This window comes from Zonotrichia leucophrys, chromosome 19 (genome assembly GCF_028769735.1).
Source record: "Zonotrichia leucophrys gambelii isolate GWCS_2022_RI chromosome 19, RI_Zleu_2.0, whole genome shotgun sequence".
Taxonomy (NCBI): domain Eukaryota; kingdom Metazoa; phylum Chordata; class Aves; order Passeriformes; family Passerellidae; genus Zonotrichia; species Zonotrichia leucophrys.
This window is the reverse complement of record NC_088188.1, coordinates 9,114,785-9,140,063: the sequence shown is the minus strand read 5'-3', so window position 1 is coordinate 9,140,063 and position 25,279 is coordinate 9,114,785. Positions and strand designations below refer to the sequence as shown.

The 25,279-nt window shown below is 43.5% G+C and overlaps 2 protein-coding genes across 3 annotated transcripts in view; both read right to left on the bottom strand.

Moving 5' to 3' along the window:
* Positions 1-239: 239 nt before the first annotated feature.
* On the bottom strand, positions 240-17,761 carry INTS2 (integrator complex subunit 2). Of its 2 annotated transcripts, none has more exons than XM_064729357.1 (24): positions 17,426-17,761; positions 16,859-16,997; positions 16,123-16,225; positions 15,850-15,963; positions 15,031-15,161; positions 14,778-14,951; positions 14,113-14,339; positions 13,450-13,575; positions 12,269-12,340; positions 12,053-12,167; positions 11,350-11,418; positions 11,089-11,223; positions 9,615-9,791; positions 9,279-9,387; positions 8,493-8,597; positions 7,915-8,079; positions 7,563-7,764; positions 6,917-7,042; positions 5,540-5,729; positions 4,460-4,717; positions 3,378-3,485; positions 2,629-2,734; positions 2,294-2,470; positions 240-1,472 (listed from the first exon to the last, which is right to left on the bottom strand). In XM_064729357.1, exons 1-24 carry the CDS (start codon positions 17,716-17,718, stop codon positions 1,303-1,305), a joined length of 3,591 nt encoding a protein of 1,196 aa, XP_064585427.1. In that variant the 5' UTR covers positions 17,719-17,761; the 3' UTR covers positions 240-1,302. The 2 variants fall into 2 exon arrangements, with proteins under 2 accessions (XP_064585427.1, XP_064585428.1); XM_064729358.1 differs by having other exon boundaries at positions 14,113-14,303.
* A 144-nt stretch (positions 17,762-17,905) lies between these two features.
* Positions 17,906-25,279, bottom strand: part of MED13 (mediator complex subunit 13) — a 62,124-nt gene continuing 54,750 nt past the window's right edge. Inside the window, exons 26-30 of the mRNA XM_064729071.1 lie at positions 25,063-25,248; positions 24,337-24,485; positions 23,945-24,118; positions 22,806-22,906; positions 17,906-22,152 (exon numbers count right to left, since the gene is read on the bottom strand). Of these exons, the coding sequence (XP_064585141.1) occupies positions 22,020-22,152; positions 22,806-22,906; positions 23,945-24,118; positions 24,337-24,485; positions 25,063-25,248 (743 nt within the window). The 3' untranslated portion in view covers positions 17,906-22,019. The remainder of the gene's footprint in view (positions 22,153-22,805; positions 22,907-23,944; positions 24,119-24,336; positions 24,486-25,062; positions 25,249-25,279) is intronic.

The window sequence follows — 25,279 nt, the reverse complement described above, 5'->3', positions numbered from 1 at the left end:
TGTTATATTTATTGTAATTATTGTTCTATATTCTATTCTATTTATACTTTTAAGCAGAGTGCACAGAAAGCACCATGGAAAAATTAATAGATTTTGGAAAATCAGTGTTTTTTTCATTACTGCCACACACAGCTCCAGTTCTTGTCGGGTGTTTCCCTCAGGTGAAATTTGGGATTAACCTGGAAACTCAAAAGCAAAACAGAAAACCCCTTGGAACTTCAGTCATACTGCTGTTGTTGTTTTTTGGGATTTTTTTATTTAAATACCACTACAGGATATAAAATTACACTTGGAACCGAGGAGAAAAAAAATACATACATTTCAATTATTTACATAATTTACATCAAGATGACAAAAATACACTCGGTAGGCAGATGGTGACGGGGGTGTCACAGCAGGAATCCTGGAACACAAACCCACGGGGCTTTCCCACATTTCCATGAGGGAATTCCAGCCTTGCACACAAAAGAACAACAAACCCATGGAGGAGCAGAAAGGATTTGGCCTTGGAATTGCTTTGGCACAGCTGAATCCTGTCCCTGCTCTCCCTGTCCCTCAGCACCCATTTCTCTTTCCAATCTTCTCCTGATGACAGCTCTGCACTCATTCCCTCAAGGCTTTTTCATCTCTTTTTTTTCAAGTTAAAAACCACAAAACCATCTGAGCTGTATTCTTTAAAATCCCATTTCTATGGCTCATCTTTACTATCAGCACTTTTTTTCTTTTAAATGAACTTTTAGACCAGTTTCAAACTCTCAGTGAAGTCTGGTTGATTTTTAAGCTCCTGATTTCATGAACTGAAGCTCTGAGCAATGGTTTGACACAGAAATAAATTTTCTGATTTTCTGAGAACTCAGTGTGAAGGTGCAGGTTTTTGACACCACTTTTTCAAGTATTCCTTGGAGCATTTTATTCCAGCTTGCTCTGCAAGGCCCAGGAGCAGCAGCAGCTCATTTACCTCGAGCAAATTCCAATTTTTCTCAGCCATCATTTTGCTGTTTGCCCAACAAAAGAAATATTTCAGCGTTCTAAAACCCTTCCAGGTGTGTTGCTGTGCCACTTCAGGAGCTGAGCAAGCCTGAAAATCACTGTTTCCCTGGAAATTATTCCCTGATCCCTTCAGCCTCAGAAGTTCTCACCAAATCCTGTTGAAGGGATTTTCTCCTCAGCCGTGACTCAATCAAGGAATGAAAATTGTGGACTTTGCTCCAGCTCCTCAGTCCACTTTCACAGCTTTTTCCAAATTTAGGCACCAGAAAGAGTGGGAAAAGCTACAGGACAACTTGCCTGGGGTTTTTTTCCCTAAATGCCACTGACACTCATGTTGATGATTTCGATGATGGTGCTCTCCACACACTGGCACAGCTGAACATCAGGGTCCAGGCTGGCAGAGTCCCTGGAGCAGCTTTTGCTGGAGGAATCTTTACAGAACCCTGAGAAATCGTGTGGCTTCTCCTTCAGCTGCTGGAGACCTGGAAAATGCAGCAGGAAAAGCAAAATAAATATTGAGAATTGTTCTTTCCAGCTATAACACAAATAGGAGATTGCAAAGCTGAGCCAGCACCATCCCATGCTCTGGTTATTTCCAGAGACACCATGAAATGTGAAATACAGAGAACCCTCAGAACTTCAGGCTTGTAAGCTAAAGTTTAGAATTAAACCCAAGATTTGATCTGAAACTTTAGAAAAATCTTCCAAGCTTAAATACTGGAAGCAAGAATGTAAATTTATAGTTTACAGCAAAACCATGTTAAACTAAGTAGAAAAAAGTTTAGTTTTAAAGTTTAAAATATAGAAAAAATAGAAGTAGTTACAAAAATAAACAAGTTTAAAATGCATATGATACATATCCATTTTAATGCATAAACTATTAAGTTTATACATCATAATTAGCTAAAAACCTTACACTGAGTCCATAAGACAAAATATTTACAGATTGAGTCAAAAACATAAATATCCTTATTAACAATATTTTATTCATCAATAACTCCTTAAAAAGTCTTGTGATTAAAGGTCTTGTGACCTTCTAAACCACACTATTACCATGTAAACCAATCCCTTCCTACCTATATAAAAGATAAACAAAATAAACCACACCATCAAAACCAATTCAAAAGTCCCATCTCAAATTCCTTCCAGAACTCCCCACAAGTAAATTATCACACCACCACAACATTTCAGTAAATAATTAGGTAAATTAAGTCAGTAATTAAGTAAATTATCACAGCAGCACCGCATTTCTGTCTCATCTCCCTGTGCCCGGCCCCTTTGGGGTGCTGAGCCTGTGACTTACGGGTGATGATGGGGTCGAAGTCTCGGGTCTGAGTGGCAACATCAGAGGCACAAACTTGTCCAATCTGGATCAGCAGGGACATGATGTCCTCATAGAGGGGAGGAAAGGCCTGGCAGAAGGACACCAGGCAGGGCAGGGTGGGCATGAAGAACGTGTAACGCTTGGACTGGGTCAGGACTGCCAGGGAGGAGGAGGAGGAAATGCAGGAGTAAAAATAAATTATTATAAAATCCAATCAAGAACTGTCACTTTTATAACAGCAGTTAGACAGAGAAAACTGCATTCAGCCCAGAGAAACCCTGCTGGCCCCCCAGAGGTGGATTTTGGGGTGGTACCTGTGAGCAGGGTCCCCATCACGTTGATGGCCAAGCGAGCCACGCTGAGGGATTTGGGCAGGGCATACTGGATGCACAGGTAGGAGAGCAGCTGGATGGCAAAGATCTGCCAAAGGAGACAAAAACAATGAACTCACACAACTTCTAACCAAAGCTCCTCACCACACTTAACAGCACGTAAATATTCCCTGCTTTACCATGAAGGAAATGGAAGCCAAAGAAGCCTTAACAATAGTTATTATCATTATTAATTGTTATTAATGTTAAATACAGGTGGGTTATTTTTCTTCATACCAGCAGAATAACAATTCTATATAATATATAATATAATATATATTATATATATTATATAAATATATAATATAATATATAATCTGCTGGTATGAGAAAATAACCAGTCATATTTAACATTAATCAGTGCTTCAAAATCTCCCCTAGAACCATTGCTCCAACATTAATAATGAGCAATAAAGCAACACACAATGTGCACCACAACCCTTGCAGAAGATATTTAGGTCTGACACACTTTAGTTTTAACCTCAGCAGTAAGTTAATACCAGAAAGGATTAAATAAGATAAACTACAAAGTTGGTTTGATACAGAAATAGGGAATTTTTAACAAATTCCAGTTGCCTTCAACGCCAGGATTTAATTTAATGTGAAAGTGCTGCAAATGTTCCCTGAGTATCCCAGGCAAGTCAGAACAGGATGTTTGCAGTGACTGTTTCACTCTCCCCCATGCCCAGTACCTGCTTTTCCAGCTCAGGCTGGGCAATGAGCTCGGGAATGAAATCCAGGCAGATGTGCATGGATGGGATCCCAGCCACTGTCAGTGCCAGGAGCTCACATGGATAACCCTGTGGGAGGAAGAGGTGTGGCAGTGTGCCACAGGTGTGTTTGAAAATTCTGCTTCAAGTCACATTTTAAATGACACCTGAGTTAATGCTTTGTTTCAAAGTTAATATATTTATAATTCCCTTTTGTCCAGAGTTCGCAGCAGGCCTGGAATGCCAAGGAACAAGAGGCACACTGGGGACAAACCCAGGCTCTGGATCAATTCTTTATCATCAATATTCGATGATTTATTGGCATGGAAGCTCTCCCCCCACTCCCCAAAGGAAAGCAGGCTCCAGTGACCTTTTCCTTCTGTGTCTTTCCTGTGCTCCAAATTTCACCATCAGCCCCAACCTGCTCATTTCACAATTGCCCCATAATGACTTTCTTATCACTTAATCAGTTCCAGGTCAAGGCAAATTAACTCCTTGTAAAGAGTCTGCCATCTGGCAAGGAGCAATCTAATATGCATTAAAAACACATTTGTATTTTAGAAATTACTGATCTTCCCCCTCTTTGTTTTTTTTTTTTTTTGAAGGGGCTCAGCTGCTTTTGCAGGGCCAACCTTTCTCCTTCCACTGCACAGAGATAAACTGTGCCCAAACAAAAAGGAAAGATAAGGAGATGTTTACATTTGAAGCCAAATTAGTTTTGAATAATGGGAATATTAATTTAAAAACAAGGCCAGAAAAAAGTAACCCACAGAAGATGTGGAATGAGTAATTACAAGGTGATTAGGGCAGATTTCCTTGGCCTAGATGGACAAAGTGAAAGGGGCAGAGGCACAAAGGGGGGGAAGAAGCAGAGTTTGGGTGCTGCCTTCCCACTAAACCAAGAGACGAGAGAGATCTCACTAAACCAGGCACTGGGACAGGGAGGAAGGGTGAGCTCTGCAAATGGGGGCAGACAGAAGGACAAAAGGGGATTATTTTCATTTGTGAGGAACCTCCAGCAGCCCCTGAGCTCCCTCAGCCTGGGCAGGGCAGGGCAGGCTCACCTGGAAATGCACCAGCTTGACAATGTTGGGGTCAGCGATGTACATCTGGTGCAGCAGGCAGCAGATCAGGCACTGCACCTCCCGCAGGTTGCACAGCAAGCTCTGCTCCTCCTCTTCCTCCTCCTCCTCCTCCTCAGCCCCCTGAGGGCTCGGGGGGCTCTGCACAGCCCTCAGCAAACCCTGGGCTCTGCTGCTCTGCCCCTTCTCCTCCTCTGTAGGCAAGCAGATCTCCAGCAGGATCTGCACAGCAGCACTGTCCTGGGGAGAAAAGCCACAGAGGATGCTTAAAAAAGTGAAATAAAAACAAATCCAACACAAACCAAAGATAATTTAAGACATGGAAGATTGTCATGTACTTGGGATTTCTACCTATGGATTTTTTTAAGTACAGAATGAAAATGACTCAGCTAAAGAATCACAAATCCTGGAGAACATTTTAAAAACTTCAACATTTTATCTCAATCAAGATGCAAAGAAAAAACAAAGGCAAAATCTAACAAAATATCATAATCACAGACGAAAAGAGTAAATTCAGTGGAATCTCATGTTCCTTCAAAATAAATATCCAGTGGTCCCTTAAAGCATCCAGAGCAGACAAAATATGCACAGAGCCATGGAATTCACAGTATTCATCACCCTGATAATTTAAATATAAAACTTCCTGTTAACTCAAAAATAGTATTATAATGGGAACTCCCTATGTGACATTCTTCCAGGGATGAAGGGATGTCTGTGGAACAGGATTACTCAAGAATTCCCATTTATTGCTGTTTCACTGCTCCAAATCCAACCACAAACAGCCTCTGGATCACACAAGCACCGAGGCAAAAGGGCTGGTGAGCAGAACTCATCTGTCCTGACAAACAACCACTATCAAAGCAGTAAATCAGCACAATGCTTCAGACCAGAAAAAAGAAAATATTAAACCATCTGAATACAAAGGCTGTCTTCTTTTCCATGGTAACAGAAGTTGGGAAAAAAAAAAATTTATAAGGCCTCATTTTTTAATTTCCTGTTTCTGCATTTCCCTCTCATCACTTTTTCCTCACATCATGGAATTATCCATTTCTTCCCTCTTACCTGAGCAGCAAGCAAAGCATTTTTTAACTCTTCCCTTGTAACTTCTGGGGCCTCTGGACCCATTGGATTGTTTTGGGATGGCCTCATGTCCTGCTCTGCTGTTTCCTTCAGGTGAGCGTTAAGGTAAGCTTTGGAAGCAAGAAGATATCCATTCAACATGTGCAAAATGATATCCATCAGAGGAGGGCTCCTGACAAGGGAACACAACAAAACAAAGATTTTTCAGTACCATGAATAAATTAAAATTATCCCAAAGGCTGTGGCACCTCAGCTCCTCCTCTGGCATCACTGCCAGCTGGGGGAACAATTCCCAAGTACTGCAAAGATTCCCTTGGGAAATGAAGCAAATCTGCCTCTGTCACATCCACAGCAGCACCCACAGGCACAAACTGCTGCCCAAAATATGGAACAACCACAGGCACAGGGGCTGGGAGGGTGTTACAGCCAAACCTCACCCACCAGCACGTACCAGCAGCCATTCCCAACACTCTGCAAAGCCTCTTCACCACAAATTCCCACACCCAAATCCAAAATGGATGAGCCACGTGCAAATCCCAAAGTTTTGAAAACAGGATGAAATGCTGGAACAGCAGGCCCAGCCCCACAGTCCTCAGGCCAAGTTTCACACAACACAGGTGATCAGTTGTGGGATCTCAGCACCTCAGGACTGAGGTGCCACCGAGAGCACCCTTGGGGGGCTCGGGAGTCCTGGAATGTTCCAGAAGTGTCTGGTGGCTGGACTTTGATCCTACACAGGAGACGACACCTGTATGAGGATAGGAGGGTTTCACCGGGGTGAATGGTGAAGGGATTGGTTAATTAGAGAGTGAAACACAGGGTTTAGGATTTCTGTACAGGGGGGTTTAGAGAAGTAAGATGGAGGAATTGGGGCGTGTCCTGTCCTTCTTCTTCTTCTTCTTCTCCTCCATCTTCTGTGGTGATGGTGGCACTTTGGGATTGGTCATTACTGAAAGTGCACCGGACAATAAGAATAAAAAGGATTGGGGAAAAATGATAAATATTGTACACGTAACTATGGGTATAAAGATAGGTGACTGTCCGGAGGGCAGCACAGTGTGCTCATGGCTGGCTGCTGAGCAGAGCTCTGTCGGGCCGAGAGAAAATCTTTTAGATAAACAATTCATAAACACCGAGACCGAAAGAAGAACTGAAGCCTCTTCTGTTCCTTTGAAACGCGGCTGCCCCAAGGCCACCCCGGGCCTTTCCAGGCCCTTCAAACAGCCGAAAACCGGACAATCAGTTTGTGGTCAGTTTGTGATTAGTCTGAAAAGATGTTCTGAAGTGCTGAAAGCTCTCAGAAGTTTCCTGTTGGACACCTTTGAGTGAAGCATTCCCTGTGCAGCAGCACAGACTCACCTGTGCACTCTCTGGTCACACCTGAGCACAATCAGGGGGTCAATCATCAGATCATTCTGGGTGTACTTCTGCTGCCTCACCAGTTTTGCTGAAGGCTGCAGGGCATTGACAGTCATCACCCACAACCTAAAATGAGAATATTTTTACGATTTTTTTCTTTTAAATAGAAAATGTGTATGAGAAAAGGGATTCCCTAAGCACTTGGTCACTCAGCCATACTTTTCTAGGCCTTCAAGTAGCAAAAACTCCGTTTACAGCCCTTGAATTTAACCAAGGTGCAGATACCTTACTCTCCCTGGACTTGCAGCACTTTTCATTGCAGCAGAGTATCCACTTCATTTAAAAAGGCATTTTCTAACCAAAGTGAGTTCCTGTTCCATCAGGATTTCAGTACAAACAATGGACACTATAAAACCATACTCCTGTATTTTAAACTGAAGACTTCCTTTCCCCTGAGAACAAATCCTTCCTTTTAAATGCAAAGGTTCAAAATATCAACAAACTAAAAAAATGCAGCTCCAACACATTCCATTCAATCACAGCTCCAACCTCCCAGCTAAAGGCATTGTGTTGTTATTTTTAAAAGAAAAAGTGGCCTCCCACCTCTGTGCACCCAGAAACCAAACAATATTTTGAGCCTTGATACCTCCTGGGCATGACAGTGTTGAGAACCATCCAGAGTTTGTTGACAGCCTGCAGAATCCCCCGAGGGACTCCAGCTTCCAGCAGAAGATTCATGTTTGAGGTCAGCACCTCTGCATAGGGGATCAATTCTCCAGCTGAGAGAAGGGTCAGATGTTCCAGGATCTGCATCAGCTGGGTGTGATTCCCAGGCAGCATGGAAAAGGCTGGAAAACAGAAATAACAGGATTTGGGTAAAACTGGACTTCTGCCATTTGAAACATTTTGGTTATACAAACACAGTTTAATCACACACTCCCAAATCAACTACACTCCAATCCATTTGGAAGGAATTGACTTGGAATGAAGCTCCTCACCTTCCTGGAGCTGCTTGGGAGAGTGGTTCTTGGCCGTGTTGGTGAGGAGCATCCTCCTGAGCAGGGCGTCGGTGCCGGTGATGTGCTCCTCGCAGATCCAGTCATCCACGATGCACAGGTGGGGGTAGTTGGTGGCCAGGAGCCTCAGCAGGGCAGAGTGCAACCCTTGGGGACACCAGGGACATTCACAGCTCAGAACTGAGCAGCTGCATCTCTACCTCAACACATCTGTGCCCTTCATTTCAAGCCCTCAACTGAGGTGCACGCTCACAGCCTGATACTCCAACAGAGAGGAAAAGTTACTCTTTGTAAAGTAACACCTAAATTAAGCCTGGAATATTCAACATTCTCAGGTAATTCCTACCCTAAAACTTGCCCTAGGGAGGTAAGACCTGCTCTAAAAGAACTGCTCTCCTCACACTGTCACTGTGACTCTTCTCTGCAATCTCAGTAGCTACTCCTGACAGATTTTAAAAGCAAGAAAAAGGAAAGCAAGCTATGAAAAAAGCAACAGCTACTGAGCTGAGAGCACTCAGCCTTCCTTTCCATGCACCTCAGACCTTCAGACACGTTTTTACCTCCCAGCTCCTGCTGCAGCCCCTGTGCCTGCCGGATGAGGAACTTGATTGGAATCTGATCCATCAGTGCTGAGGAGTAGGACTTGGGTTTTCTCTGCATTGCAGCTACAAGGGAACAGGACAAGAAACCACATGGAGCAGTTACAGCTAAAAACAATTCTATCCCCAACTGGATTAATAAGGTAAACTTGTCTCTCTATTATCCAGGTAAAATTGAGAAAATATCAAAGAACTGCAATTGATTTCATGGTATTTCAGACATGAAGAAAAAAGACTGAAGAATACTGGAAGTTTTGCACCTTATAAAGGGCTGGTAAAAACACACACCAGGTATAAACACTGAATTTTCACTGAAGTTTAATTTCATCAATAAAACCCAAAAAGGTCTTTTAGAACTGGTTTAAAGCCTTCACTTCAAAGGCAAAAATGGGGTCTTTAAGTATTACCAACTATAAAATTGCCAACTCAAAGAAATTGCATGTTTGATGACACGTGAATAAATGAAGATCTCAAATAATTATGAAGTCTTTCTTAATTGTTATTGCATTCCTTAGATGCTCATAAACATTTCCAGTAACTCAGCTTGGACCTCTTTTAATGTGTAAAACAAATTATTCCACTAAAGAGTTCTAGCAGGAACTTTATGTCCTGAATCTCTACAGCAATGTTTTATTTACTGCAAACACATCAACTTTCTATGCTCGAATCTGACAGCAGCATGAATTTCTCCCCTCTTTGCACCTAATTTTCAGTTTATCTGTTTCCCCCTGATGCTCCCACATTTACCCAGGATCTTTGTGTTGGCCAGCAGTGCCTCCTCATAGGACAGGACGTAGTAGAGCACGAGCAGCTGGGTGGTGATGCTGAAGCGCTGCGTGGAACGAGCATTTTCTCCCTGCACATAAACCACACACAAAGGTCAGGTTGTATTCCTGATTCTTGGCAAGAAAAATTTGGATTTACCCACAAATATGGTGAATATCTGAGTAACAAGAATCACTTAAAATATATGATTGTCACAGTAGCAGGAGGGAGTTTACAGGCAGTGAAAGTAAAAAGTGAAGCAACTTAACACAAACCACGTCCCCATAAAGTATGAGAAAGATCCAAACAAGATATTACCCCAGAGAGTCCCTGGAAAACATTGAGGATCTCCTGCTCTGTGACAGGCTGGTTGGTGGCCTCTGGGTTGGATTTAGAGGCAGGGGTGAGGATGGAGTTGATGTAGACATCAATGAGGGGCAGCAGCTGAGGGTGCAGGGGGGTGGTGGTTTCACAGAGCTGCCGGTAGATCCAGTCCTGCAAGGGAACAGCCCATGACTGAGCAGAGCCTTTGACTTTGGAAAGTGTAAATCCAGCTCTGAACTGGTCATAAACTCTGTGTCCTGGACCCTGACTCACAAATAGAACTTGTCCTGGCTGGAAAATCATTCTGACTATGATTAAATATTGAAGTTGGCCATATATTGAAGTTGGAGGGGAGACGACCCACCCTGCGTTGGTCAGCATCGACTCCACTTTATTAATCAATCAGTCACCTTTTATAACAGTGTTAATTCACTTCATGCATATTGCAAAATCTGAGCTCACAATAGGTCAAGATTACACACCAACCTCCTTATGTTTCAATACCAGATTGGTCACAAAATTATTCTGCTTTCAAAACAGCAAGATAGAACATCCACTTGTTATGAAAGCGCCTGAGAACTCTGATGTGCAAGGCTCTCAAGGCCTTCATGTTTGTCACTTTTACCTGTAGTTAAAAATAACCTGAGAACCTCTGCTGTTCACAGAAGCAGGCTGTGAGAATCTGCTCCTCACAGCTGCTTTCTAAGCCATCTCTGAAAAAATCTCCAACAATTAAACACAGATGGGGAGAGAGAATTATTGTTTTTAATTTCATTAAGCAGTGGTCTCTGGATTGCAGAGCTAAAAATGGGCACCCAACATAAAACACAGTTCATTCTTAAATGCTGGTAGGAAGGTCAAGGATCTCAGATTTCCTTTCCTCTAAGTCAAATAACCTGCAAAACCTCATGCAGTTCAAAATCGTGCCTGGAACCTGACTCTTACAAGTGAACTTTGATCCTGGCTGGAAAATCATTCTGACTAATTAAACACAGATGGGGAGAGAGAATTATTGTTTTTAATTTCATTAAGCAGTGGTCTCTGGATTGCAGAGCTAAAAATGGGCACCCAACTTAAAACACAGTTCATTCTTAAATTACATGCTAGGAAGGTACAAGATTCATCAAGAATTCTGCTCCTCTAAGTCAACCAGCCTGCAAAACCTCATCAGCAAAAACTCTGTGTCCTGGACCCTGACTCACAAATAGAACTTGTCCTGCCTGGAAATCATTCTGACTATGATTAAACACAGATGGGGGAGAGAGAATTATTGTTTTTAATTTCATTAAGCAGTGGTCTCTGGATTGCAGAGCTAAAAATGGGCACCCAACTTAAAACACAGTTCATTCTTAAATGACATGGTAGGAAGGTACAAGATTTATCAAGAATTCTGCTCCTCTAAGTCAACCAGCCTGCAAAACCCCATCAGCATTCAGAATTATGAACAGAAACCAGACAGAGGTGGTACCTTAATGGACACTTTGTGCTTGGTGAAGGAACGGCTCTTTAGGAGCTGGTAAATGCAGTGGATGGGCAAAAAGCCAGTGATGTTGGCACTGAGGCTGCCTGTGACAGGCACCCGGACAGCGTGGGCTGTGACCACCTGCAGGGAGAGACAGCACAAAAACCACTGGGCACAAGGGCACCGAGTCACACAGCCCTGACTGCCATCTGGTTTTGGGGAATATCCCAAAGGGAAAGGAGGAAAAAATCCCTAGGTTGAAAATACCTGCTCAGTGAAAATCTCCTGTGTGAAGATTGTCTTCATTCTGCTCAGTGAGCTGGGCTTAATAACAATCTGAAATTCAGAGGAAGTACTTAGAATCGCAAGTTCTATCTTTCTTATAACTACTGTTAACTTTTAGCCTTTTAAAACTTGTCAGTTTTCCTGGTATCCCAGGCAATTAATATCTGTATCAAATGTCAAACAGAAATATTTTCCAATGTCACAATCAGTTAATCACCCAATGTCTTCCTTGTCCTAAAATCTCCCTCCCCAGCTTTTACATCTGGTGAGACATTCTTTCACAACAGTTGATTGTTGGCAAATCTCCTTTGGCAATTTACTGAAATTAATTTTCACATGTACAGATATTTCTTTTAACTATTTAAAATAAAAACTTTGCAGCTCAATTTGGAAAACACTTCAGTTAGTCTTCTAAAAAGATCATTTCTCAGAAATAATGATTTCAACCGGGCATCATTTTTTGAAGATTCTTTTATCACCACATTCCTCTGTATCGAGCTATGCACATCTGAATGTTCTTCCAGGTTAATTATTATTCATTTTTCAGGTTATATTTACTTTAGGTATATGAGTAAAACCAAAGCTCTTTATATCAAAAGTAAAGTAAATACCAAACTACCAAAACCCAGTAAAAAATCTGATTTTAACAGGCAAATGGACAGACTAGAAATAGTTTAGGCTTTACCTTCATTCCCAAGGTGGAGCAGACCAAATCAATGATGGCACTGAGCTGGTTGCTGTGGAAGTACATGGCTACCAAGAGCAGCATCTCTCCAAAGGAAGCAGAAACACCAGAAATGCTGATGAGAACAAAGAGGAAGAAATACAGGACGTAAATAAACAGGACATAAATAAATGTGAGATTACTGGAATCACTACATGAAATCCAGCCTGCTCTCACCTTTCAAAGTAGGCCTCTTCCTTTATCATCCAGCTGAGCCACATCACCATGAGCTGCTCCTGTTCTGGGGTGCTGCACAAAGAAAATCCATAATAGATCCTTTTCCCAGAAAAGCAGTGCCAGTTTTACTATCACTTGCAGGTAGTGGTAGTAGCTGCAAGTACAGGAACTGTACTGTTTGTACAGTTTGAGGAACCTTACACCAGGAGACTTTTTGTCACTTTCACTTCAGCATCCAAGTGCTGATAAGAAGTGATATTGGCACAAAGGTCAGTCCAACTGTCAGGCAACTTCCTTTCTGGAATGCACCCAACAGAAAGCTACACCCTGGGATATCTGCACTGCTTCTCTCTAAGGAACTCAGCCATGAACCTGTTCCTTGGAAAAGTGAACAAGTCAGGCCGACTTCAGCCTTCAAAAAACCACTCACACTAAGCTCATGCTAATGCTCACCTCTCAAAAGACTTGGTATAAAACAAGAGTGAAATATCCATTCACCAACTACAGGGTGAGACAAATCAACACACAGAGATTTTATAAAGCATTAGGGGTGAAAAAAAGTGCAGCTCTTTAAGCATTGCCTTAATGGTGAGATCTTGCAAAGCTGCTGCTGCACTGACAGTACCTGACTGTAGTAAACCCCTCAGGTTTAGCCAAGGCCCCTTAGAGAATAGAATGCTGACACAGCGGCAAAGAAGTTTCCTGTCTCCAGGGACATCCGCCTTGTACCTTATCCCTATAGCCATGTAAGGCAATATTGTGTTAAACCCTACTATTGGTCACTTATGGTCACTCTAACACCTTTGCCATTGGTCAAGATTAGATCCAGACCAAAAGTATAAAAGTAGCATACTGTACCCCTACTAACTGGGAAGAAGAAGAGCTGAGACCCTTCACAGACCCTACAATAAGGCCATTCTCGTGGAACAGCCAGCGTCTTCTGCTTCTCCTCTCTCTACCGTCTGCTGGAGCCTTAGGCCAAGGGAAAAGCTACCTAGCAAGCAAAGCTGAAATCACAAGAGCTGCCTAATCACTAAGAGCTGAATATTCCCTGCTTGCTAGGGGCTGACCCGCGGCCTTGGTCTGAGAGCGAGCTGGCTTCTGGCACCCAGTCCCCTTGGGGACTGAGCTCTGGAGCTGTAACAGCTTGCATAGGATACGACCAAGCAAGGCTCATTTACCTGACCAGCGTGGAGAAGGCCAGGAGCATGCAGAAGGACAGGGACACGAAGCGCACACCGGCCGGGGTGGCGGGAGGGCGGCTCGTCATCAGCTGCAGGAGCTGCTCAGCCTCCTCATCCGTGGGCCTGGGCAGGACACAGAACAGAACAAAGCTGGGCACTGAACAGGGAACAGATTCCCAGTCTCTCACAATGGTTAAAGATTCAATTTTCCCCGTTATTCAATCTGTCAAGGTGGTAATTTGCTCTGAACTTAACAGAGATAAAAATCTCTGTTATGAGACAACATTGAGAAAACTTCCCCAGGAAATAATCTTATCTATTGGTACAAACTACTTAAATTAAAACTAACAATGCATAGAGATCCTACATCAAAAAGCCTAAAAAGGTCATTTCTAAAAAGTGAAAGCAAAGGAACAGAAGTTCATAATCCATATTACGTATGTTGCTAGAAGAGAAAGTAGCTGATAACTCTACACACTTCTCCAGCCATGTGGGTTCAGAGTTCTCTTAACAAGTCTGCGGAAGTGATTTTGCAGCAACAGAGAAATTGGTGAGTGCTGCCACAAGTTCTGAGGACACAGTGGCATTACCACAGAAAGCCCAAAGCCCTCACACAGCCATGACATGAACAAAACCCCAGAGCATGCCAAGGCTCCTTACTTGAGGCCAGCGATGCCCATGAGGGCACAGTAGAGGCGCAGCAGGGCGCTGGCCTTCACCACGTGCTCCTCCTTGAGCCCCGAGTACACGGACACGTTGGGCTCCGTGTCGGCCTCCGCCTCCTCCACGATGTGCGTGCTGCGCACCGTGGGCAGGATCCCCATCAGCTCCAGCAGCAGCTGCCTCCTCATCTGCCACAGCACAGAGCTGATGTTATCTCTTTTTCTCTGTGCGAGAGGTTAAGAGATGAGGACAACGTCAAATTCAGCCCAAGAAACAATGTGTTATGGAAGAGTTTTCATAGTCAAAGATAGAGGGTTATATTTTTTAAATATAGTTGTCAGTTCTGAGCTTTAGCTATGTCACCTGAGCATTTCCCACTGTGAACACTGAGAATGAACATTTTTATCAGGCAAATATTACAAACATACAATTCCCTGGTTTCCATGCCTAAAAACCTCTCAGGGGAACAACCAAATAGCTGCTGCCTTCAGGGACATTATTTATAGAGAACCCCATAAGAGGAGGTTGCCTTGTAAAGGTTCCTCCAAGACGTGCAACAGCATTTATGTGCATTCAGACAAATCTGCAGCACACATCCAAAAGAGTTACATCAAGCTACAAGGATATTTCTTTAAAAGCAGAATACTCTAAGATTTTCCTACCTGTTGTCCATTTCGGATGAAAGTTCCAAACCACGTCCGAACCTTTGCGTTTGTTCCGAGCAGCAAACCACTCACAAAACACACCAGGTCACTCACTCCATCATCTGAGGATTCGTTCTTGGTGTGATCCAAGGTCAGAGCCACACCGAGACCTGGCAGGTGACACTCCTCCACCTGATAAAACACCCAGGCTCAGTCACCTTTGCTGGGTTGGAAGGTTCAGGAAGGTTTTTGGGATTCTGATGAGACTCACCACCATGCCCCGCACCCTGAGGGCTTGGGAAGGGTTCATCTTGCACAGGTGCCGCAGAGCCTCCGTCCTGCGCCGGCCGCCGACGCTCTCCTCGTCCTGCCGCTCGCCGTTCTTTATCAAACCCCTGCACACTAAAGAGCCAACAGCACCTCTGAGGAAACCTGCCCTTCCCAACTCAAACTGTCACCTGTCTCAGTGGCATCTAAATCCCTGTTAGCAGGGACAGAGGAGGTTCTCAGCCCCTGCCCAATCAGCCTTTGTAACAGGGACCTACAGATGAAAAGCTGTGACATGTGACGGTGTTCACAGGGGACTGAGGATGAGGGAAGAGATGAGGATCTGACTCCATGTTTCAGAAGGCTTGATTTATTATTTTATGATATCTACTATATTAAAACTATACTAAAAGAATAGAAGAAAGGGTTTCACCAGAAGGCTAGCTAAGAACAGAATAAGAAAGAATGAGTAACAAAAACTTGTGTCTCAGAGTCTGAGCCAACTGACTGTGACTGGCCATTAATTAGAAACAACCACATGAGACCAATCACAGATCCTCCTGTTACATTCCACAGCAGCAGACAACCATTGTTTAGATTTTGTTCTTGAGGCTTCTCAGGAGAAAAAACCCTAAGGAAAGGATTTGTCATAAAAGATGTCTGTGACAGTGACACATATGGCGAGCCTGGCCTGCAAAAATGGGACTGAACATGCCCTGGTGGCAGCACTCAGCATTCAAACCTGTACAAGTCATGGTTTAGCCCAGAATTAACCACACTGGTAGAAATCACTTCAAAAGCTGGAGGAGAAGCTGTAACTCACCCTCGTTGAAGCTGTCAGGGACATTGGCCACCAGCAGGCAAAGGAACCAGGCTCCGTTCTTAACGTGCAGCAGAGCCTCAGCCACATCCACTATTGGCAACAGTGATGGCAGCTCTGCATGGAAAGAGGGTGCTGAAAGTCACAATGTTTCACTGGGAAAGAAAAGCCCTGTTTCCAAGAGCTTAGATTAACCTTACATCTGCCACAGCAGCTCCCAAACTGCTTTGTTACATTTGTGAGAGGTCAGAAAACACTCTAAGTACAGAAACACACCTGCTTGCAAAATGCAGAGAACATCTGCTGCCTCCTCCAGGTAAACAGGACTCTCAAAGAGCTCAGAAGATTTGAGGAAAAATTCACCATTTGATTCTGACACCTGCAAGAGAACATTTATCATCAGTGAACAGGTTTTATGGAGCAATTTGTCTAAATCTGTTTTAAATTCAGCATCTTTAGTAGACTAAAAACTGCCAAAACCATAAAGCCATCAATGCAGAACAAGCAGGAAAAGTTTGTAGAATAAGAAATATTTACTACTGGAAATACTTCAACACAGATGGTATCATTGCTTCTTTTCAGAAGAAAGAAAAACAGCCCACTGACATTCTAAGTTTACACAAGGAAAACAAAACGTTTGGTGAGAAAGGAAGTGGGGGAAGAGAAATATGATGGTTAATACCACACTGCAGTAGGGGCAAAGAATGGGATGGAGAAAAGTCAGCACTTCATTTCCAAAGTGACAGATCACCAATGACAGGTCACCCAATCACATTACGTGTGAGCACAGAATCTCTATATTATAGAGTCTGTATAACATCAGCAAGGACTTCCTTTAGGAAGTCAGAAAGAGTTTAAACACAAGCCACTGTTCAATCAGACTGAGACTCTGAATCTTGATAAAGCAGGTAAGGACTGGAGAAGCAGCAGCAGCACCAGAAGCACACCAGTGTGTCAGCCATTCCAGAGAGGAACCTAAATCTCACAAATATCCACCTATGGGGAAGTTCACCTTGTTCATGATGGCCAGCAACTCGCTGAGCACCAGCCGGAGCCGCCGAGGAGAGTCACTGTGCTCAAATTCCAGCGTCAGCCCGTGCTGCAGCTGTGACACCAAGATGCTTTCCCCACTGCCACCTCCCAGCTTGTGCCTGGCACACAATTCAAAACAACAAGTGTTAAAACGTTTCTGCAAAGACAGAAATGCTTCTGGTTAAAAGAAGGCAGGGATCTCTTCTAACCTTTAAAGACTGTTGTAGCTGCAGTACAAGACAGCTAATTCAGTACATTATCGAAGTTTCAAGTGCTTGTATTCCCCAGCAGCACAGAGAGTCAGGAGAGCGCATCCACCTGAGCTGTCCCTTCATCCCACAGAGCCATCCCAGCCCTTCCCTGCCGGGCAGCTCCCCCAGTGCCTCCCACACCTCCGCAGATCCCAGCACACACAACAAACCCCGGGGCTTTCCTAGAGAGCATCGACGGACACGAATGGCCGGGTGCGTCCGGCGCTGCAACAGCTGGAACAGCTGGAACAGCCACACACAGCGCTTCCGCCACAGATCCCCGTTCTCCGCCTTACCGGAGCTGCTGCTCCTTGCTGGCGTCCTGCTCCAGCGCGTGGAAGTCCACGGAGAGCAGCGCCACGATGGAATTGACCGCCTCGACCCCCGAGAGCAGCCGCAGGATCAGCTTCTTGTCCTGCGCCCAGCTCTGGCTCTGGTCGGCGGGCGCGCACAGCGCCATGCGCACGAGGCAGGGCAGCAGCAGCCGCAGCTCGGGGTCGCTCAGCGCGGCCAGGCGCACCACGTCCACCTTCTGCATCGCCTCGAAGGCGTAAGGGCTGACGAACTGCAGCGCCGAGCACTCGGACATGGCGGCGGCAGCGGCTCCCTCACGGCCCCCGCGCCCACCCGCCGCCGCCGCCACTACCGGGGGAAGCGGGAAGTGACGTCACGGCGGGAGGGCCGAGGGGCGGGGAGAGCTGAGGGGCGGAAAGGGAGAGGCGGGAAAGGCTGAGGGGCACCGCCCTGCCCGCCCCCTCAATAAACCCACAGCACAATCAAGGCTTCATGAATAATTTATTCCATTTGAATTTTTTTGTTTTTTTAAAAAGTATAAACCTTTTTTTTTTTTCTTCATTTCCTCGATCACAATTTGTACAACTCAGTGTTTATGGCATTCGGCAGAAATAGTGTTTGTTCCTTAAATCGCTTTTTGTTGCTGTGTTTTGTCACGATGAATGCGGCGGCGGCTCGGCCGAGGGCACATGGCGGCGGCTGTGCGAGGCTCCCGGGCACATCCAGCCGTGCCTGAGGGCGGCGGGAGCGGCTCCCTGACCTGTCCAGCCACGCCAGAGCGGCGCTGAAGCAGCTCCCGGACCTGTCCAGCGCGGTGTCGGAGCAGCTCCCCGGTGTGTCCAGCTGCGGTGTTGGGATTGCCCGTGTGTCCAGCCATGGCAGCGGGGTGGCGGAGCGGCTCCCCGGTGTGTCCAGCCGTGCCCTGAGGGCGCGGGAGCGGCTCCCGCTGTGTCCGGCCGTGCTGAGGGGCGCCATGTCCATCACAAGCCCAAGGCAGCGCTCGGCAAGGTCCTCACGTCCAGTTGACTCGGAAAAACCTAAGGCTCGATGAGTAACATCCTGAAAAAGTGACCCTGAGGATTGTGGTAGGTCCCAAATCCAGTTTTACTGTAAATTAAGCTTTACTCCACTGAAAATAAAAAGTACACCCACAAATAATAGTAAAAAACCCCTTTAAGTATGAAGCATAGTCCTGGGCCCTTTACTTAAAAAAAAAAAAAAAATTAAAAAAAAATAAAACAAACAAAATCACCTTCCCAGCTGGAGGTTGCAAGACAGTAACGTTGTACAATGTCACCCATGAATGAATTCTCCAATGAAACCCAGATGAAAACAAGGTTGATGCAGCATTACTATCCCAACAGACTGATATGCGGTGCCGTACTGTTGTGCAGCAAATTATATGGTGCAATAGCATTTTTTTAAAATGTTTTACTCTTATTCTTGAAAGCTTTAAAATAATGCAACATAATATTTTGATATTACAGTATTAACAAATAGTGCTTGATTAAAGACATCGGCAAGTCTTCATAGCAACACACAAAGTTAAAATTACCATCAGAGGTAAATATAGAAATACAATAATCTGCGCCATAACTGACAGCTAAGTAAGAACATAGCTGAGGATTTAAATATAAATCCATTTATCTTTAATTATTTCAGAGAATGTTAGAAAGATCTAAATGTTACAGCTCCTTTTAAAATGTGAGGGTTGTTACAAGTACAGCTAGTGGCCTTGCTGGTCTTAGCAACAGGGTTTTCAGAAACCAAATCCAAATAGTAGTGAGTCAAATGTGACTAAAAGGCTTAAATGCAGTAATATCTGGGTTAAAATATGGATTTTTAATTGGAATGGAAGGATCTCAGCTTCTTCTTTCCTTGAAAGAGATAAACCTCCACAGCTACTTAAAGCACTGACAGGAACAACATTTTCTTGCAAGGCCATTTTGAAAATCTGTAGCTGAAATTTTCAACTACTTAAGCTTGTACTTGCTAAACAACCTCAACTTCTTGGATTCTGACAATTTTATTTATAAACCAGCTATTATGTGCACTTAAAATAGTTAAATTAAAGTAGCTAACAAAAAAAGTATGCCCAATATAATAGTTGGCTCCGTGGTGCTGGCAGGTTTGATATGTACATTGCCGGCTGTGACTATCACTCCAGAAATGGCCCTTCTAGTCTTTTACAGTGGTTATAATATTATAATTTACTTTAATTGCATTTGATGGGGGGGAGGAGTGGGAGACTGGCAGCTTTCACAGGAGGAGTTTCACAGGGAAGGCTGGTCCAGGTAACAGAATACAGTTACACCAACGTTCAGGCAGCTGATTCACTTACCTTTAGGAATACAAGTTCAGATTGAACACAAAACAAAGCCACACCAAAACCCAGCCCTTGGAGCTCGGTTAACTGAGCCAGGGTTAGAAATGACCACTTAGCGACAAAGCTCAAAAGAAAAAGGACATACACTTTGAAAATTCCAGTTTTAGGAGCACTTTTCCACATCTAAAATGCCAACCAAATGAGCAAACCCTTCTGTAAGACAATAATGTGCCGTTTAATCTGCGGTGCATTACCGAGATAAAGTCATGGACAGACCCAGTTTTTTACTCTATTTATCAAAATATGCTAACTTCTGATTGCACTCATGTTGTTCTGAAGAAATGACTGAAAATTCTCATCACCAATTGTACAACTTCTTTATACAAAACCAAAAAAGTTGCTAATATTGTATGTACACGATTCAGTGAGACTGTTCATACGAAAAAAAAAAATCACCTCAGGCAGGTCTTTTGCATTTACAAAACCAGATTTTCATGAGCACAGTAAGTTTGGTAAATGCAAGCAAATTCTTCCTTGTAGAGGGGTTAACAGCAGGTGCACAAATGGATCTTAAAAGTTGCTCCTTTACAGGTTTAAACCAGCGAGACAGACAATATTGAGACCCAGGACTTGGGTTATTGGGACAGGCTCCTGGGAGCGCTGCAGGAGTTCAGTTTTTCATCTGGCAGTCAGATAAGGAACCCACAAAAAGCATCTGCAGCTGCTCTTCAGCACCCGTAGGGGCTATTTTAGAGCAGCCACAGACATTTGGCATGTGCTAGGAAAAAAGGAAGGAAACTACTGAGAAAAAATGGTGACTGTAGATAGAGGGGGACGTTTAGGAAAGCCTTGTGGTTTGTCAGTCCCTTCCTTGGGGAGGGCAAAGCCTCCTTGGCACATGCCCCAGCCAGAGCCTGAAAATGGGATATGGGGAAGGCCATGCACTGATACTTGGGACCTTCACCACAGTGCCAAAAATACATGGAAAAGGAAAATGTTCAGGGTTTCGTGCTGTTTTTTTTTTTTTACTAGTGGAATAAAATCTGAATACCAGAATTCACTGAGAATCTATATACACCACATTTTAGTTAAACACACACCAATCTTAAAGTCAAGATTGACTATTTTTGCATTTGTAAAATGGCTAGAGCTGGGCTAAATCTCAGCCTGGCAGGAGACTTTGGATAAGGTCAGAGTTTTCTGTGTGTTCTGCCTCAGACTGGCATTTCATCACAAAAGTGGAAGCAAACAATGCAGTGAGCACAGTGCCAAGAATATCCAGGGAGCAACAATGCACAAGAGATGTTCTTGTGATATTAAACTCGTGTCCTGGAAGTGGATCTGAGAATCTAGCCACAGCCCTGAACCATAACACAAACTTGAGTTGAAGAGTTTATTCATGTTATTCTCACTACAAGTTAAACCACCTACAATATCACTTATATATTGCCATTGTTACTCTGGAAAGGTGTGATATAAAATGCTGTAAGACCCGGTACCTTTTCAATTTATATAAACACAGTGAACTTCATTACTGTACATGTACTCTGCAACTACAGCTTAGCTGTAAATCCCCCACACACAATGGTATGGACATTAACCCCTCTATCCCCATTAAACTGTACATCAAGACAATACAAATTTACTGTCCCCACCCACCCCTTACAAAAAAATAATACTCTAAAAGCAACCTACTGCAACTTTTAATTAAGACGATTACATATATTTTAGACCAATTGCTTTAAAGCAAGAAGGCAGTATAAACCTTCTAGGAAAATTTTTATAAAAGAGGTTAAGAAATATAAGACAATTTATACATTTAAAAACTTACAATAAATAAGAGATGCAGGCATTTTTGAATACTAAGTACTATAATCCAATACAAGAACATCTTGATGTTCTGAAGCCATAGGTTGAAACTTAATTGTTCCTCGTGTTTCTTCTCATCTCCATGCTTTTAAAATTCATTAACCATGACTGGGTACTATGGCTCATTACTCTTCACAAATACTGTGGCTGGGGAAAATGGTTAATTTTGCTACTAAAAACGTTATAATACACTTTCTGATCATCATTCTGAAGCGTCCCCCATAGTCAGTGACTCAAGGACAGCAAGATGGGTGCCCCTCTCACAAGTCAGAACAATATTTGCTGGAAGTAACAAGATTCATACCCCATCACAAACATCTTGCACTGAGAAGAATTATAACTTAGTCCTGCAGTGAAATATCCCTTTTCCTCATTTTTGTCTTGCAAAATTCAGATGAAGATCACAGCATATTCATGATAAAGTTATACAACTGATTCAGCACCACAAAATGAATTGGGAGACATGACCGTCTGTCCTGGGTTGCAGGATCACAGGTTAGCCAGGAGAGTGCATTGTACTGTTCCAGAACAAACCTGAAAAACAAACAGCCTTCTGTCAGGCCAGCACATCTTCTCACCAGGATTTTACAGCCCTCATTTACTAGAATCCACCTTCTTTGGCATCAAAAACATTAAATAGGTTTGCCAACACTCAGAAATTATATGTCTTCCAAATGATTACAGCAGTTCAGAGCTAAACTTGCTTTTGGTGGAAAATTGTCATTGTAATTGTCTATTCTCAGTTCATACCAAGAGGTTCACATTAAAAAAAAAAAAAAACAGAACAGGAAAAGTAATCTGCTGTTTTCTCAATTAGCATCCCATGTTTACATGGGTCTGGGCTCCTGTCCTTCAGCACTTCAGATTTTCCACAAGACTGCTGTGCAATATTCTGGTTTAACTATTTCTGTCTTTTCTGTTAGACTCAAACTCTCCTTTAGTTTGAGGAATTCATTGTTTTTCAAACATTTTCAAAGACTGGTTATTTAAAGAAAGGTTCAGAGATGTTTGGTTTTTATTCCACTGTTCTGTGACAATCACTTAAAGCACAGCAATTTGTCTGCACTAGGGATATCAGCTGAACAAAGAAAAAAAACAAACAGCAGGAAAAACAAACATGCAGCTTCACTGCAGCAGCATTAAAAATGAAATGCACAATATTTTTGCAAGTGATGAGTGATAAATACCTGAGCACATCAGAAGTTTGATTAGAATCAAGTGGATGGGAGTGTTTACTGTGGAGTAGCTCGTCTGATTGCACTGAAGGCACGTGGAGGTGCAAAGAGGCCTGAGGAAGGAAGAAGGAAGGCAGAAGTTACTGCCTGATCAGCTACACCACATTTCCTTCCCCCATGTTGTTGTAGCTTGCAGGCACCTTCTCTGGCTGACACACAAGCCAAAACAAATCTTATCCTCAGGCCATCCACAAGTTCAGGAATTCTCAGAATATTTCTATTCTCTCACACAGATCTCTGCTAAAAGCACAGTGCTAGCAGTGAAATATATATATGGGTTTTTTTTAATCCCTTTTCTACATCAAGTGATTATTAAAAACTCAACTCAAGTGGCCCAAGATGTCTAATAACACACAGACTTGGAAGTTCAGCTGCTTTCTATAGGCCTGGTCTATTTATATTTCATATCTAGAGCTGCTTAGTGTAAATAATAAATCCTCTCTTCAAAATAATATCCTATACCAAAGCCACAGCTGAGCTTAGGCCAAGAGGAGCTGCTAATCCAGACACAAACAAGGCTGCAGAAGATCTATCTGGATCATTAGGAAACAAAGCACAGTATTAGAGATGCTGATTTGTAATACAGAAAGTTTCTCTCTATACCAATGTACAGCCTTAAATGTGCCAAGTGTGTCTTGATTGTGCCATAAGGAGATAAGGGGCTCAGACAACACCCAGACAGATATACAGTGCAAAGCCAACATGGAAAAACCAGCTTTTATGCTTTGTGCAATCCAGAAAGATTCATTTATTCCTTATTTTACCCAGGGCAACTGAGTTATTGCACTGCACTTATGTACCTCCCTCTCTACCACCAGTGCCCACAGGAGCCCAGCTCTGTCCAGGAACTCAACCTGTTCTTACAAAACCCTGGAGCATAAAGCCAGGGAAAAAAAGAGTCCAGACAACCAGGAAGAAACCATGAGCAAGGCAGAGCCTTCCCAACAGCCAGATCTCAAAACCTGAATCTCCCTGGCTTGTCCTGAAGCAAGAGCAGAGCTGTCCCCAGAGACATGCACTGACTTTGGTTTAACCAGAACAGTTCTCACCCCCAGACCCTCAGGCTGCTCAAGTCTCTGCCAGGACAGTACCTTAAGAAACAAGGGACACTGATTTTGTGCTTGAGGACACGCTGACCAAAACCAGTCAGGCAATGGACCTGCTTTGGCAGTTGACACAAAATAACCGAGGGCCAGTGGCTGCTGCAGTATATTTGTTACTTCATCGTGAGATTCTGTGGAAAGCAATCGATCTGTGCCTTGACCCTGCAACACAACAGGCAAAGGGTTCACATCAGGAGAGAACAAATTTAATAGAAATCTTCTGTAGCTTCTGAAACACAGAGCATTTAGAAATATCCAGGCATGACATGACAATCCAATATCCAGGTGATCTAAAAGCTTTCATTCCACAAAAGGAAATTACAGGTGGAGAAAAACCAGACAGAACACACACACAAAACTGTATTTACTCCAATAGTTACCTTGCCCATATCACCTCCATGGGGGTAGTGGGACCCTGGAGAATGCACAGGGGATCCACCAGGAGATGCAGGAAGAATATTTATAATATCAGGATCAAGATCATCTCCAGTGTCTAACAAGTCAAAGATTCCCATTCCATCTGCTCCATCTTGGGAAAAAAAAAACAAGACCAGTGAATTCCTACAATTTCACCATGTGCAGGATATGACAATACATTCAGAAACAAAGGGATTTTCCATAGAAATGGAAATGGTTCCTTGTGACAGTGCTCACAGGGGTCTGAGGATGAGGGAAGAGATGAGGATCTGATTCCATGTATCAGAAGGCTGATTTATTATTTTATGATATATCTTATATTAAAACCATACTACAAGAATAGAAGAAAGGATTTCATCAGAAGGCTGGCTAAGAATAGAAAAAAAAGGAATGAATAACAAAGGCTCTGTCTCAGACAGAGTCAGAGCCAGCTGACTGTGATTGGCCATTAATTAGAAACAACCACATGAGACCAATCCCAGATGCACCTGTTGCATTCCACAGCAGCAGATAATCAATGTTTACATTTTGTTCCTGAGGCCTCTCAGCTTCTCAGGAGGAAAAATCCTAAGGAAAGGCTTTTCCAGAAAATATCATAGCTACAGTTCCTTAGAATGAACAGTTTATTCTCACGATAGGGACAGTGATGAGGGGTCTTTAGAAGGCGAGAACAAATCCAAAGTACAAACCATTGTTTGTGTTAAAGGCCAGGTCCAGGTTCTCCGTGGTGTACGTGGATGACGCCACCTGCACAGAGGCAGAGGTGGGGAACACCAGGATGTGGGTGCAGGAGGTGTCCTGGGGCGTGTTCAGCTGGGATGTTTGCATGTTCAGAGTGGTGCTGCGCCCAAACACCGAGCCCGTGGACACGGAATCTGTGCGGGAGAAACCGAACATCCCCTCAGT